Here is a 14,135-nt window from a genome sequence, read left to right on the forward strand (position 1 = left end):
ACCATGCACATCCTTGGGTTTGGGTATAGAGGTCCTCATTCACCTTCGGACTCCCACGAGTTGTCCCCAGTTATGAATTGTCTTCTTTCTTTCTCAGGCAGGCAATGTGGTGACAGGAGAGATGGTGGAAGAGCTCATTCTTTCTGGAGCAGATATCATCAAAGTGGGAGTGGGACCAGGTAAGAGCTGTTGGAGACAGCGACGTTGCCCGAAGGGAGGAATGGGACCTGGGACTTGGCTAAAGGGAATGCAAGAGTGACTTATCCAGGAGTTCAACACACACTCCCCCCGCCCAAAATATCACTCAGCTTCCAGACCGAGCTCCTGAGAAAGAGACATCATTAGGCTACTTCCTCATGTCCCCATGGTTGCGGGCAGGTGGAATATGAGATCTTGATTTCAAAACACCAATGTGGAGGAAAAGAATGCAGGTGTTATTAATAGTCCGTCCACCTCGAAGAGCAAGGTGAAGGCTGATGAATCCAGGAGGACAGCTAAGAGACAACAATGGCTCAAATTTATGTCAGTGTTTGAAGGCTCCAAACATTGCAAGGAGGCCTGTTTGAACTTGACCTTGGCCCAGAAAGTTACTGCTGTGGGCTCCTCACCTGGACCAATCAGTCAAAATTTTGCCCATTTCCTTTTCTCAGGCTTTCTTTCCCAGGTCCACTTCCAAAGGAGTGAGGGGAGCCCTCCTGATTTTATACTGGGTGGCACCGTTTTCTCCAGGGCCATTTGGTGCTCCCTTTCCCTTTCTGCCATACCTGCAAGTTGATGTCATTGTCATGTTTTAAACTTCTTCCTTGTGCATCCATCCTGACCCAGACTGCAGAGAAAAGGAAGGAAGATGCACATTTTCATTTGGGACTAAAAGGCAACCAGTATGTGTATAAATACTTCCCAGCCGAAAGACACTATCAAAAAATTGAGCAGTCTGTAATGTAGGGAGCCACGCCAGTGGGAGAGAGGGCACTGCGGCAGCCCAGGACCCCTCGGGCTGTGACTTGCCTCTCATCCTGAAGGCATGGGGTGTATGCGAAAGGAACATCAGGCAGGCCTCCCTGTATGCTCATAAAATAGCCAAGTTTTTAATACACAGGGAGACTTTCAACCCCATGCTTTAGAGTGGTTTTCATGTCACCACTCAAGGCCTTCATAACTTTCAGAACAAGAGCTCCAAATAAGGCTGGTCTGCCTTTAGGCTGGGCCCAGAGCACCCCATAATGGACACGAGATATCCAGGAGTCGCTGAGCCAGTGGCAGAGCAGGAGTCCCGTTGAGGATGTGGGATGTGGGTGACTCACTCATTCTTGAGTTCGAGCATTCTTTAAGTGACTATTTATAGAGCCCTCATTAGGCCCTGGGCTCTTCCCTACCCTCTGCTAGACAGCAGTGTGAATATCCCAGGAGCGTACCGTCCAGCAGAGGAGACAGCCTCTGTGTTCTTACACAAATATTATGCCAGGGCCTGTGCCAGAGAGAGAAAGGCATTTCCTTGGGACAGTGATCTTTGAGAACGAAGCCTGAGAGATGAGAAAGGGTTGGCTGGCTGAGGCGGCCCAATACAGAGGTCAGAGTATTTAGAGAGAGAATATCTCATCCAGAGAATCTCTGGGGTGGAGAGAAGTCTGAAAAGTCAGCAGTAGCAGCAGGGAGATGAGGGTCCTAGGTTGTATTTGATCTAGCAGATTTGGGTAAAGCAGGAGGAGGGGTGCTTACTTTCTTGGTGGGGGGTAGTGGCATGGTTTACAGGGAAGTAGGTGACATATGGCAAAGAAGCCTCTGTTTCCTGCTGGAGATGGCAGCCAGGGCAGGGCCTGACAGTGGGGAAGGAAGGGGGCCGAGATGGGAGTCTGTCCAGTGCCGACCTCGACCTCAGGGTTTGGGCTGCCTGGGGACTCGGTGCAGACCACTAGGGATGTGGACTACAGGACTGAGGACAAGCAGCCTGTCCTGCTGAGGACAGAGGGAGGGGATGGGTGTCCAGTGCACCTTTCCTTTTGCCGAGGGCCAGGCCCTCACCAGGCCATTCTTCCCTGTGAGGCCATTTGGTCTCTGCAAGGCACTTGGTTTTGTGTCTCCCTGGAGGGAGGCAGTGAGGCTTGGAGAGGTGTGTTATTTGAGAAACACTGAAAGCACGGAAGCAGTGAGGAGCTGTGTGCGGGCTGTGTGCGGGCCCTGTGAGACCCCTGGACACAGGGCAGATGGTGGGAGTGTGAGGGAGGGAAAGGGAGTTTGGGTACTAGATGCAGGGAGCCGGTGCTGCAGAGGACAGTAACCGAGATGGAGTCTTCGGGGAGAAGAAAGTGGCATCGGGACATCAGCTGAGGACAGCGATGAAGACCAAGCCCTTGTGGCCAGCGGTTGCCCCTCCCCCTGCCCAGCACATCGCATGTCCTCTGCCCTGGACAGTCCATTAGGGCAGGGCCGCATGCAAGTGATGGTGGGGGCTCGTGTCGTGCCAAGTTCTGCTCAAGCCTGACGTCCCTTGGGGTCTCCCTTCTCTGCAGGTTCTGTGTGCACCACCCGCACCAAGACTGGAGTGGGCTACCCCCAGCTGAGCGCGGTGATAGAGTGTGCAGACTCTGCCCACGGCCTCAAGGGACACATCATCTCTGTGAGTGTCCGGGGACACGGCATCTCAGTGTGGGGGGCGGGAAACCTGATGGCTGGATTGGGAGAAGAGAGGGCGCCCGTTTACTGACCTCCTCTTCAGTGTGCATATCTTGTATGTGGATAGGAAGTAGGACCTGGGCCTCAGCAGGGACTTTGAGCAGATATTGACCAGGTGGTAGGCAGGGTTCTGAGGGACTCGCAGGCCACCTTGAGAACACAGGGCAAGGGGTGGGGGGCTGAGTGGTCATTTTCTAGGGCTGTCATCACAAGGCACCCCGGACCTAAACAGCACAATTTCAATGCCTCGTAATTTCAGAGGCTGAAATCTAAAGTCAGCACGCATGGACAGGCCCCTCTGGAGACACTGAGGAAGGAGCCGCCCCATGCCTGTCTCCCCCCTGCCGGTATCTGGGTTTGGGGCCTCCTTTCCAGTCCCCACCATTCTCCCAGTGTGTGTGTCTCTGTCTGCAGCCCTTTCCTTTTTGTGAGCACCCTGGTACTGTTGGTTGAGGGGCCACCCGGCTCCAGGATGTCCCATCTCCATTCATGTCAGCTGTGAGAGTCCGATTTCCAAAGAAGATCACGTTCTGAGGGACCAGGACAACAAGTGAACGTGTGGGGTCATAGTGCATCCTGTAACTGGCCACAGAGTCCCAGGAAAGGGGTCAGCAAAGGTTTCCTGGAGGCGGGGATAGAGAGGCCCGATGGAGTGAAGTGCTTCAGGTGGCACAGAAGAAAAGCACTGGACCTCAAGGCCACTGTGCCGGGAGTGAGTGGGGCAGGGTGTCAGTGGGGGCAAGGGGGACAGAAGATGAGATGGAGACTGATCTCCTTTTGTCTTTAGAAACTTTGACGAAGTTCCTATAGAGATCCTGCTCTGTTTACAGAAGTGTAGAAACTTCCAAAGTGTACTTTGTAGCGCCCCACAGGGATAACTGGAAGGCCAGACGTTTATTGATTAACGACTGAGTTCTAAGAGTACTACGTGACAGTTTGTACTTCTTGGCCCAGAGAACAGATTAGTATTTCTATCAAACTAGTATCTAAAAGGCTGATGTAGAATTGTCGCTTTACATTTGCTAAGCATTGTTATCCGTCACACTGAAGCCACTAAGCAGCCTCCTGCTGCAGTCGGCCAGCAGTGCTTGAAAGCTTCTGCAGCTGTGGTTTCGGCTGGATGCCTGAGACCCTCCAGGGAAGCTTGCTTCACAGAAAACCCTGGAGCCCATCCCAGTGGGTGAGGCTCCCAGAAACCTCGGGTGTGATTAGTTACACATTGCCATGACCTGATCATTTCCATCAAGACCTTAATCAAAACTGGGACCTTGTACCCCAGAGGAGTAGAAGTCAAATCAATAGCTTTGCCAATGGCTTACTTTGAGACATCCTTAAGTCCTTTTGGAATCTTGCAACTCACTGAGTTGATAGAACCCTCTCAGTTGGGTGGAATAGTCAGCTTAGGAGCGCCTTGTGTAGCCCTATGTAATGCAGAGCCAATTTTACTATTGTCTTTCTAAATGTGGGGCCCAGACCAGCAGCATCAGAGTCAACTGAGAATGTGTTAGAAATTCTTGGGTCCTGCCCCAGACCGGACATACAAATCAGAAGCTCCAAAGGTGAGGCCCAGGAGTCTGGCTTTCCAAGCCTTCCAGGTCACTCTGAGGTGTCCTCCAGTTTGGCACCTGCAAAGGGAAGCTCGGCCTCAATGGCCAGCTCTCATCTGCTGATGTCCACACAGCAACCTACCTGCTAGTGACCATCGGGGCAGTGAGAGCCCAGGCTGTGGGTGGCACCTGTGCTATGGGAGGTGGCATTTAGGAGCCTACTTGTGTGCTGCAGAGTTCTTACCATTCCACAGATTTCCCCGTGGAGGAATTCCGTTTGTAACCAGTAGTAGTTTAGCTTATTGCTGCCAGCCAGCTGCACTTCTGTCTGAATTCGGTGCAAAGTGGCCTTTGCCTCCACTGTCGCTTTGTGTATTAAGAGTTTTGCAGTTGGGCGTCTCCCACTTGTCAAGTCCTGAGCCTTCAGATGTATAGGGGTCCTGCCACTTTATCCAGTTTCCTGCTAGCTTAGGCCACCGACTTAGCACATCTGTGCTGTTGCCCTTCAGAATGTGGGCTCATGGTCCCCTGGCTGGCCTTCCCTCCTGTTTTCTCCAGGGCTTCATTCACGGGGGCAGAAAGCAGAAAAATTTGAGGTGCCCGCTATGGGCAGACTAAAGTGTGACTAGTTATTTTTTTCTTGTCACACCATTACTTAGACCTAACCAAAGTTGTTAAGTACTATAATTTAATTGTTCATTTAGAGTCTTGAAAAATTCCCAGCAAAAAAGGCTTAATCTAGGGAAAACCAGACATGCAAATAAACTTTTAAAGGAAATAACCATTCTCTGAAATGCAGTCAGTTTAAACTGGGTGTGGTGATATATATCTGAGATCCCAGTGTTATGGAAGCTGAGGCAGGAGGTTCGCAGGTTTGTTCGATCCCGAGCCAGGGCATAGCAACTTAACAAGACTCTGTTTCAAAATTAAAATAGGGCAAAGGATATACCTCGTTCTGAAGGCCCTGGGTTCAATCTGCCAGTACTGTAAAGAGTGCAAGGAGAAGGGGGATTACAATAACAGGCTAATTCTAATCTTGTTTTTCTATTTTTATAGCTGTGTTGCCCTGGGAAAATCAGCCCAGGTTTCATCCTTTTCCCCCCACTTACAAATGATCAACTCCTGATTCTTGTGTTTGAGTGGAAAAATGACCTAAATTCATGATAGGTCCTTGTGGTACACTGAAGTTGCTTCATTTCAATTCCATTCTCCCCACATTTCTTTCTCCCCATTCTCCAATTAAGGCAGGAGTGAGCATTTTTAAGCAGAAGAGACGTACAGAAAACTCAGAAATCAAACTACCTTTCCTGTCCTGATACCTTTGCTACTGAAAGATAATGCAAATTGGAAAAACAAAGCAAGTAACCCTTGTAAATCACTGGTTTAAAGATCTGCATGGAACAAAATACACACCGAATTGTTTTTCCTTTAACATCCTTCCAGTGGCTGTGAGTTTATGAGTCTGGGAAATGGGCCTCAGCTCCCAGGCTGGTGTCCTTCCACCCATCTCCTGAGGTCACGAGAGATTGTTTTGAGCAGCATACGGAAATTATCTAAATACAAAGGGTGCAGAGTGCGATGTCCAGCGTTGTCACGGGAAGGTAGATTGCACTTAGTTAAATGTGTGGGCCGGCCTGTGAGCTGCAGTGTCCATTTCATAAATTCACACACAACTATGGTTTCTCTGTAACACATCATGAGGTTGTGTGAACTGGACTTCTCTGCGCGTCTGGGGAAGAAAAGGTTTTTTTTTTTTTTTTTTTTTTTTTATGGTCCCAGTAACACAGGGCATGCAAGTTGGCTTTGTTTCAGACCACAATCATGAGGAACTTTCAGGAGCCCATAGGAGACACCCTGACACATCTGTGAATAAGCAGAAGTGTTTTGTTTTCAGGTCAGATTGTAGGGACCTATTCTAATTGGAAGTAAGGGTTTATTTAATCTATTTAAGGATATGGTTTGGAAGCCTGGTGAGTAGTGCTGGTTTTGATAAAGTGGTAAAGCACTAGAAAATTAATTGCCAGGCACGTGGAGGGCATGTGGGGGTCGTGCCCAGAGTGAGCTGGGGTCCACAGCAGTCATGGTGCACAGAGCTCCTGCCCTGTTTCAGTCCTCCTGTGGGGGCTCAGGCCACATACCCAAAATGCAGAGCCCACCTGTACATCATGCCTAAAGCCTGTGCCCTCTGGGGGTCAGGGAAGTCACATAGAACAGTGCACTTGATGGAGGAAACATCAGGAGATGTTCCTAGAGGGAAAGATTGTCTCCAAGCTTCCCTTTGCTGGGCTGGAGTCCCAGCTCCTGGAGTGGCCAACCTGATCAGCGCTGGAAAAGTGGAGACCTGTGCTGGCAGGTTGAGATGCTCTTTGGCAAGTGGTTCATCCGTGTTCTGTGTAGATACCCTCCAAGGGGCAGGCGCCTCCCTGCACTTTGTTCCCTGGGGTAGCCAGGCGATTGTGTTCCTTGGTTCTTTCCCAGTGTGGGTTGTGTCACAGACAAGCACTCTGAGGCCTCAGTTTCCCCTACAGCTGTGACACTGTCACACTCACTGCGACTGGTCCCGTGTTCCCTGCCACCTATGCCCTCCTCAGACTTCTCCCAGAGCACACTGGGAAGAGCAGGCAGCAGCCGGGCAGCTGGAAAAGCAAGGAGCTGTGCATCCTGGGAGTCTTGTGCCATGCTGCTGGATGTGAACATAACCCAGGGCCTGTCCGGCTTCTCAGAGACCCCGCCCCAAGCTGGTGCTCTGAGTGGGTGTGGTGAACAGATGCCTGAGGTGTGGGTGACTGCCTCAGTACATGGCGAACAGGAGATGAAAGGGACGGACTTCGTGTCCTTTTCCCAGCTCTTAAAATAATCCAGCCCTTGTACTAAATCAGTCTCCTCTTGCCAGGCGGGGAGGGAAAGGTGACTCTTGACAGAGACAGAGCGTGGCCGGAAGGGCTGGGCTGTTGCATAAAGGGCTGGCAGAGAAGGGCCGAGCCTGCTGCAGCTCAGCACTCCTGCTTCCCCCTGCCGCCCAGCGGGGGCAGCAATTTGAAACCCAGGGAATAGGGTGAGGCCCTGACCCACCCGACTGACTGTGGCTTGGGGGATGTGGGGTGGAATTTCTAGGGGAAGCAAACCAGAAAACTCCCGTCCCCAGCTTGGGCCAGGAGTATGAACTCCCAGTCCCCGAGTCACCCCAGGAGGGACCAACCCAGCCAAGCTCCCTCTGATCTGATGTCCTGTGCTTGCTCTTTCCTCTTTGAAGGACGGAGGCTGCACGTGTCCTGGAGATGTTGCCAAAGCCTTTGGTAAGGACCCAGCCGTGGTATGGAGTGGGTGTTGGGGACCCGTGGGAAGTTCTGGGCTTGTCTGGAATTTCCTCTCCCTGTGTTTCCTTCTCAGTTGGCCAAGATCTTGGTCTTGGTTTGGCTTTGATCTGTGGCCAAACCTGCCAGATGCCCAGGTGGATCTAGGGTGACATCCTGCAGCCAAGAGTGGGTGAGGTCATAGCCTCTTCACTAGGGAAGACTCAGCTCAGGATACCCTTGGAAGAGGAGAGCGCCATGTCTAGGGATGACAGCCCTTTCTCTGTTTTGGAGGGTGCTGGGGATGGAACGCAGAGCTTTGTGCATGTGAGGCAAGTGCTGCACCACTGAGTCCCAGCTCCACCCGAAAGGGGCTCTTTCAACTCAACTTAGGGGTGATTCCCTGGGAGAGTCCCGGCCAGTTTCTTGCCAGAGACTGGGGTGCCTGCTTCCCACTAGGGGGTAGCAGAAGCCAGTGTGACCTGGGCATTTCCCAGAAGAGCACTAGGAAGTCCCGCATTTCAACACAAGGCATTGTAATGTTTGCAGACTATAGACATCAGAGCTGCCCATACAGCTGGGGGCTCCGTACTGTTCAGTGGGAGCTACAGGTGCTGGCAGGAAGCAAAAACAAGGTTCCGTGTCCCCACCTTGCCTGATGTAAAACGATTTTTGATGGTGGGAACATTTCTGTTTTTTGCTTTTCAAACAAAAACCCCGGTTGTAACAGAGGAGACCGTGGGGCAGTGGCAGGGTCTCATAGCAGTTGAGAGAATGTCATGAAGATAAGACTTCGTCCCAGTCTGCTCATAGATATGAGCCATGGAAGGAGAGGCACAGACCCTCTGCTGTCCCAGCTGGCCGGTTTCAGTGGAGGAGAGGACTGAGGGTGCGGGGTGGTCCTAAAGTCCAGGGCAGGGAAAACTTGGGACTTCTGCTGATTCCTGCCCATTCTTCCAAGGATCAGAGCTGTGGACATTGTCTGTATTTAGCTAGATGTCTCTCTTATCTCCCTTTTCATTTTTTCTACCTGCTGTGTGCACAGGGCAGGTGCTGAACACACTTTAAAGTGACCTGTCACTAAGAAGGTCCCATCTAGAGAACTCTCTGGCCTTTGGATCACACTCAGCTTGGTTTCCCTTGGGCATCTTTTCCTCCTCTACCAATTAGTGCAGCAGTATCTGCAGAGGCTCAGTGGAGGGAGAGGGACCTTGGCATGGAAAATGCTGCTTAAAAGATATGAGAACCATGCATAGTGGCTCACATCTGTCAACCTGGCTATGTGGGAAAATGCAAGATCAAAGCCAGCCTGGGCGCCTTCCTGAGAACCTGTCTCCAAAAACAGCTAGGCTGTAACTCAGTGATAGAGCACTTGGCCAGTGTGTGTGAGGTCTGGGTTTCATCTACGGTTCCTTCACCCAAACAAAACAAAACAACATCAGACTGGGAGCCTCTCTTCAAGCATTGTTTTATGTGGAACTCTGCTCTGTGTCCTTGCCGTAGACTCCTGGGGTGATGGGGACCAGGAAGCCTGGCCAGATCCAGTTGCCCTCTGTCCCCTGAAACCATGGCAGGAAGACCAGGAAGGAGCCAGTAGTGGTTTTAGGAACTCTGGCGGGAAGGCTGCAGAGCTCGCCTTTGTGGCAGGCCGGGTCACTGCGAGAGCACACCTTTCTGTAAGGTTGAGGGGAAAGGACAGAGCTGATGCCTATACCATGGGCCTGTGATACAGAATATCCGAGAATGGGCAGTTTATATGAATAGAAGTTTATTTAGCTCATGGTTCACAAGGCTGGGAAGTCTGAGAGATGCAACAACATGCCCTTGGTTTCTGCTGAGTGCCTTCTTGCCGTGTCAGATACGGCAGTGGTGTCACATGATAAGACAGTAGGGAAGGGCCCAGCACTGCATGGGGTTCTAGACCAGCCCGTTCCTATGCAGCAGGAGATCCATGCTTCAACCCGACATGGATCCCCCTGGGCTAGCTCAGGTCTCTCTCGTAAAGCCACTAACGTCACTAGAGCATCTCAACCTCATGACCTCCCAACGATCCTGCCTCTACTCACCAGCAACCTACAGAACTGGAGATTAAATCTGTCACACCTAGGGCTAGGGACATAGCTTAGTGGCACAAGCGCTTGCCTGGCAAGTGCAAGGTCCTGAGCTTGATTCCTAGTACCCCCTCAAAGAAAATCATGACATAGGAACTTTTGGGGACTAAAACTCCAGCCCTTAATATTTACTGAAGAGCCACTCTGCAGACCTACCCAAGAACAGGCTGAGGAATGGTGACTTTTTTCTTGAATGCATTCTTTTGCTCTCTTGGTGGCTTGGGACTCCCTATCAACAATCTTTTGTGCACTGTGACACACACATCCAGGCCTGGTCCCATGCCAGCGTGGCCAGCAAAGTCAGTTTCAGTGCCCCCGTCTCCTCTGTAGCTGCCCGGGAAACTATGATGGCATATTCTCTGCTCAGGAAGTCTAATGTCCACTGTGGTGATGCATGTAGTTTTACACAGGCGTGGTAGAGGTGTTTCTTTCCTCCTCACCCAGTCTCAAACATAGAGGCACAGTCCTCTCTGAGGCTCTTTCCTGATCTCTAAATACAGTAATAGTTTAGGAAGCTAAAGAAAGAGACCAGATGCCTGCGGACACCAGAGGAGTTACTGTCTTGAGCACAAGATTAGACGGTGTGCACGATTTTAGTGCTATTGGGGATCAAACCCAGGGCCTTCACACTAAATGACATCCCCAGCCATTTTTATTGAGACAGGGTCTTGCTGAGTTGCCAAGGCAGGATTTGAAATTTAGAGCCGTCTGTCTCAGCCTCCCAAAGTGCTGAGAGCACAGGCGTGTTCCACTGCTCCTGGCTGACAATGCATGGTTCTTAAAGCTCATCTGAATGTAAGAGACCCTTGGCAGAATGGGCTCGCAGTGAGCCACTCATAACCAGTTGGAACTGTCCAGTGAGTCCCACGTGTCTCAGTGTCTGCAGCCGTGTGTCCTGGCCCAGGCCTTCTCCTTAGGGGGAACAAGGGAATGGGTGAGGGGAAGACTTACACCTCTCCAAAGCCTGTCTTCCCTGAGCATCTGTCTCCTGCTTCCCTCTGTCCCCTCGGTGCCATGCAGGAGCTGGAGCTGACTTTGTCATGCTGGGAGGGATGTTCTCGGGCCACACCGAGTGTGCCGGGGAAGTGATCGAGAGGAACGGGCAGAAGCTCAAGCTCTTCTATGGGATGAGCTCGGAAACGGCCATGAAGAAACACGCGGGAGGAGTGGCTGAGTACAGGTAAGGCTGGGCCAGCGTGCCATCACAGCTGTCACAGCTTCTCTGCGACTCAGAGGTCCAGGTGGGTGAAGGTCCTCTGGGAAGGGTCTGGAACCCACTTCAGTATCTTCTGAGAGCCCAATTTGCATCCAGCTGGCATTTGCAGCATGTGTGCCAGGTTGGAGGCTGACTAGAGCTATGTGTGAGCAGCTCCTGGTCTAGGAGGGGACCCCCAGACTGGCAGGGCTGGGTAGAATATCGCCTTGCTCTGTGGGGCCTTGGCTAAGCTGTCCCCTCAACTTCCCAGTCTGGCCTGAGACCGGCTGTAGAAGTCAGGTCAAAGCACAGATTCCTATTACAAAGGAACCAGGTGGCACCTGTTGGCCCCTGTGTAGAGGCTGGGCCCTTCCCACAGGCTAGTACAGGTCACCTATGGTGCAGGCGCTTATCAGAACTTACATGCAACATTTCCAGCTACAGAAGAGTCGGTTGTTTCTTTTTCAACTCTCCATAAAGCCCAGCCTTTCCTGTTTCCCCTCGTGACAAATGTCTGCACCTGTGCTTCAGTGGCTAACAGAGGGACTTTTCCCTGCCCAGCCCAGTGTTGCTTTCCTTGACTGTCAGCACTGCTGACAAGCTGCAGCCAGGGGACACAGCAGGAGGTGGCAGCCAGGAATTGTCTTTGGCCTCCTTTCCCTGGGAGCCAGCTTTTTATTTGCATTTTCAGACCCCATCTCCATAGCAGGGTAGAACCCAGGCCTGTTCCTGACTGATGCTCTGCCTCCTAGCATTTGTCCCACAGCCACACACTCACGTTGAGGACCTGGGACTTGGACACATTATGTAGGGGTAATGCCACGCTGGAGGATAATCCAGAACTCTGCTGAGATTACAGGCAGGAGGGGGCAGAGTGAACTCTGCTCCCGGAGCCCTGTGAGGTATCGTTCTGATTCCTGACTTTATTCTCCCCAGTCCTCTTCTCTTTGCTGGGAAAGTCAGTAAATCTGGCATCCTTGAAGGGAAGGCAGCTGGGAACCCATCAGAAATAGGAAGTGCACTCCTAGGGAGCCTCTGAGGCCCTCTGTCCCCATGGTAATGATGGGGATGCTAACTGTCTCAGTGCTACCTTGACCTTTGTCCAAGAAGTTGGGCCATCAACTGCTGTCACTGTCCAGTGGCTCGTGCAGTGTCTATTTTGTGCTGGACTGCAGTGTGGCTGAGCCCCTGCTACATGCTTTAACTTGGAGTGCATTTTTGTGCCTCGCAGCTGTAGTTTTGGGTCCTCAGAAACATTGTGAGTAGGGAAGGCAGGACCAGGCTATCACCCAGATGCCTAAATATTGAAAGAAAGTCTGTCTTCTGGGATTTTAGCAGGAAGGAGCCACACACAAGGAGAATGGCTCTGGAATAGATTCAGGCACTTTGCTGAAGGAATCAGAACCTTAACCCACAAGTAGCCTGGGTCTTAGCATCTGTATCTGTTCTGCCTATTTTTCTCTTTGGCAGTTTGCGATCTTGCGCCCCTGATCTGGTGGTGAGAACAGTTCCCTACTTGGACGCTGTATTTAACGGCGTCATTGTTAACGCTTTGCTGGTTCCTTCCCAATCATCATTCCTTCTCACTCGGTCCTGGGAGGCAGGTCAAAGTGCCTTCACTCACGTATGAACAGCCTTCAGCAGACTTGGAAGAGGTGACGTCACCAGTCAGCAAAGAGGCAACAGTGGGAATCTGGAGAATTCCCAGCATGCCCTGGGAAGGCCATGGAAACCAAGGACAGTGAGATGGCAGTCATTATAGGCACAGGACCTGAGCCATCTAGGTATGGTGGTGACGATCGTTTCCACTGGTCACTTGGCTGGCCCTTTATCCAGATGATAGTTTAAGTCACTGGATTTCACCCAAAGGGAGTGTCGTGTGTTTGGTGAACAAAAGTGAAGAGCCCTTTGAAATGCCAGGTAATGAGGTTGCTAATGAAGAGCTTCAGTTTTTCCACTTTTAGGGTAGCCGCAGAAAGTTCTAGAATTTGTTTACTTAGGATTTTCCCAGTCCTTAGATGAGGGCTTAGCATAGATGTCAGATGTCCCCCTTGTACACCTCTGCAAAAACTTATGATGCTACAGTATGAGGGCCCAATATGTGGAACGAGGCAGTGCAACTCGGAGGTCTTGTGAAGACAGGGACAAAGCCCAGAGGGGACAGTTAGGTGGCTTGGAGGCCATGCTGTATACCTGAGTCTTTAGGACTGTTCTGAAGATGTGAGGGGTGCTGTCCGAAGCCCTGTGGGCTCTGTCCTAAGACAGCTCTTGCTTCTGCTCTGGCTCCACCTTGCTGGGTCCCCTCCATGCCCAGGGCAACAGCTGTGCTGACCTGGGAGAGCAGGAGAGGTGACCTGACAGCTGGGGGTGGGGAGGAGCAACAAAGGGTGTCTTGGGGAGGCAGGCCCTTAGTGTGCATGTGGGGGGGGGGGGCTCAAGTAACCTAGGGTGGGAACATGCTCTGTTTTTTCTCCTCGTCCTCCCATTTAAAGATGTAAGGTCCCTGATAGAGCTGGCACTCAGGGAGGCAAAGCACTGGGCTTGTTCCATCACTGGTGCCGAAGGGCAGGCATCGCAGGGGGAGCCTGTTGCAAGCAGGAACCTCCAGGTCTGTTTCCCCTGTGGGTAGTTGCTTGTTTGCAGATTGGTGTACATAGAAAGGCAGTTAGGGACAGGATGGGGCACACCTGGTGGGGACAGTGTCAGACTGGCGCACAGTGGGGATGGGGGAGTGGTATATCTGGCTGAGTTCCTGGGGCTGCTAATCTACAGCTGGAAATCATTCTAGTTCTCATGGAGAAAGCAGCTGGATAAAAAGTTGCGCCCTTTTCTTCCAGAGCCTCTGAGGGGAAGACAGTGGAAGTGCCTTACAAAGGGGATGTGGAACACACGATTCTGGATATTCTCGGTGGACTGAGATCTACCTGCACCTATGTGGGGGCCGCCAAGCTCAAGGAGCTCAGCAGGAGAGCCACGTTCATCCGGGTGACCCAGCAGCACAACACTGTGTTTAGTTAACTTTGGGAGGACGCTGGGACCAAAGCCGCTGTCTCGCACACTCGCTTTTCCCATGTCCCTCCAGTGCATCGTGCCAGAGCTGCCAGCTGCTCCCAAGTGCTGCAATGCTGCGTCCTTTCTCCCCATCCTGCTGCCTGGAGGCTTTGGGGGCTCCCTAGTGCCTTCTTGGGGCCTCGATACAGGGCCCTAATTGGGCCAGTGGCCCAGGACTCATAGCCTCATTGTTCACTTGCACCTTTTTTTTTTTTTTCTTTTTTAAAGAAAATGGTTTTCCTTTAATATAATGCTATTATCTTGA

General features: G+C 51.6%; 1 protein-coding gene across 1 annotated transcript in view; it reads left to right on the forward strand.

Annotated features, from left to right (window-relative positions):
* Positions 1 to 14,135, forward strand: part of Gmpr (guanosine monophosphate reductase) — a 45,372-nt gene extending 31,237 nt beyond the window's left edge. Inside the window, exons 5-9 of the mRNA XM_023564716.2 lie at positions 98 to 179; positions 2,511 to 2,617; positions 7,474 to 7,516; positions 10,645 to 10,804; positions 13,657 to 14,135. Of these exons, the coding sequence (XP_023420484.2) occupies positions 98 to 179; positions 2,511 to 2,617; positions 7,474 to 7,516; positions 10,645 to 10,804; positions 13,657 to 13,837 (573 nt within the window). The 3' untranslated portion in view covers positions 13,838 to 14,135. The remainder of the gene's footprint in view (positions 1 to 97; positions 180 to 2,510; positions 2,618 to 7,473; positions 7,517 to 10,644; positions 10,805 to 13,656) is intronic.

This window comes from Cavia porcellus, unplaced genomic scaffold, assembly GCF_034190915.1.
Source record: "Cavia porcellus strain 051 isolate PalLab524CR breed Dunkin Hartley unplaced genomic scaffold, mCavPor4.1 scaffold_13, whole genome shotgun sequence".
Taxonomy (NCBI): domain Eukaryota; kingdom Metazoa; phylum Chordata; class Mammalia; order Rodentia; family Caviidae; genus Cavia; species Cavia porcellus.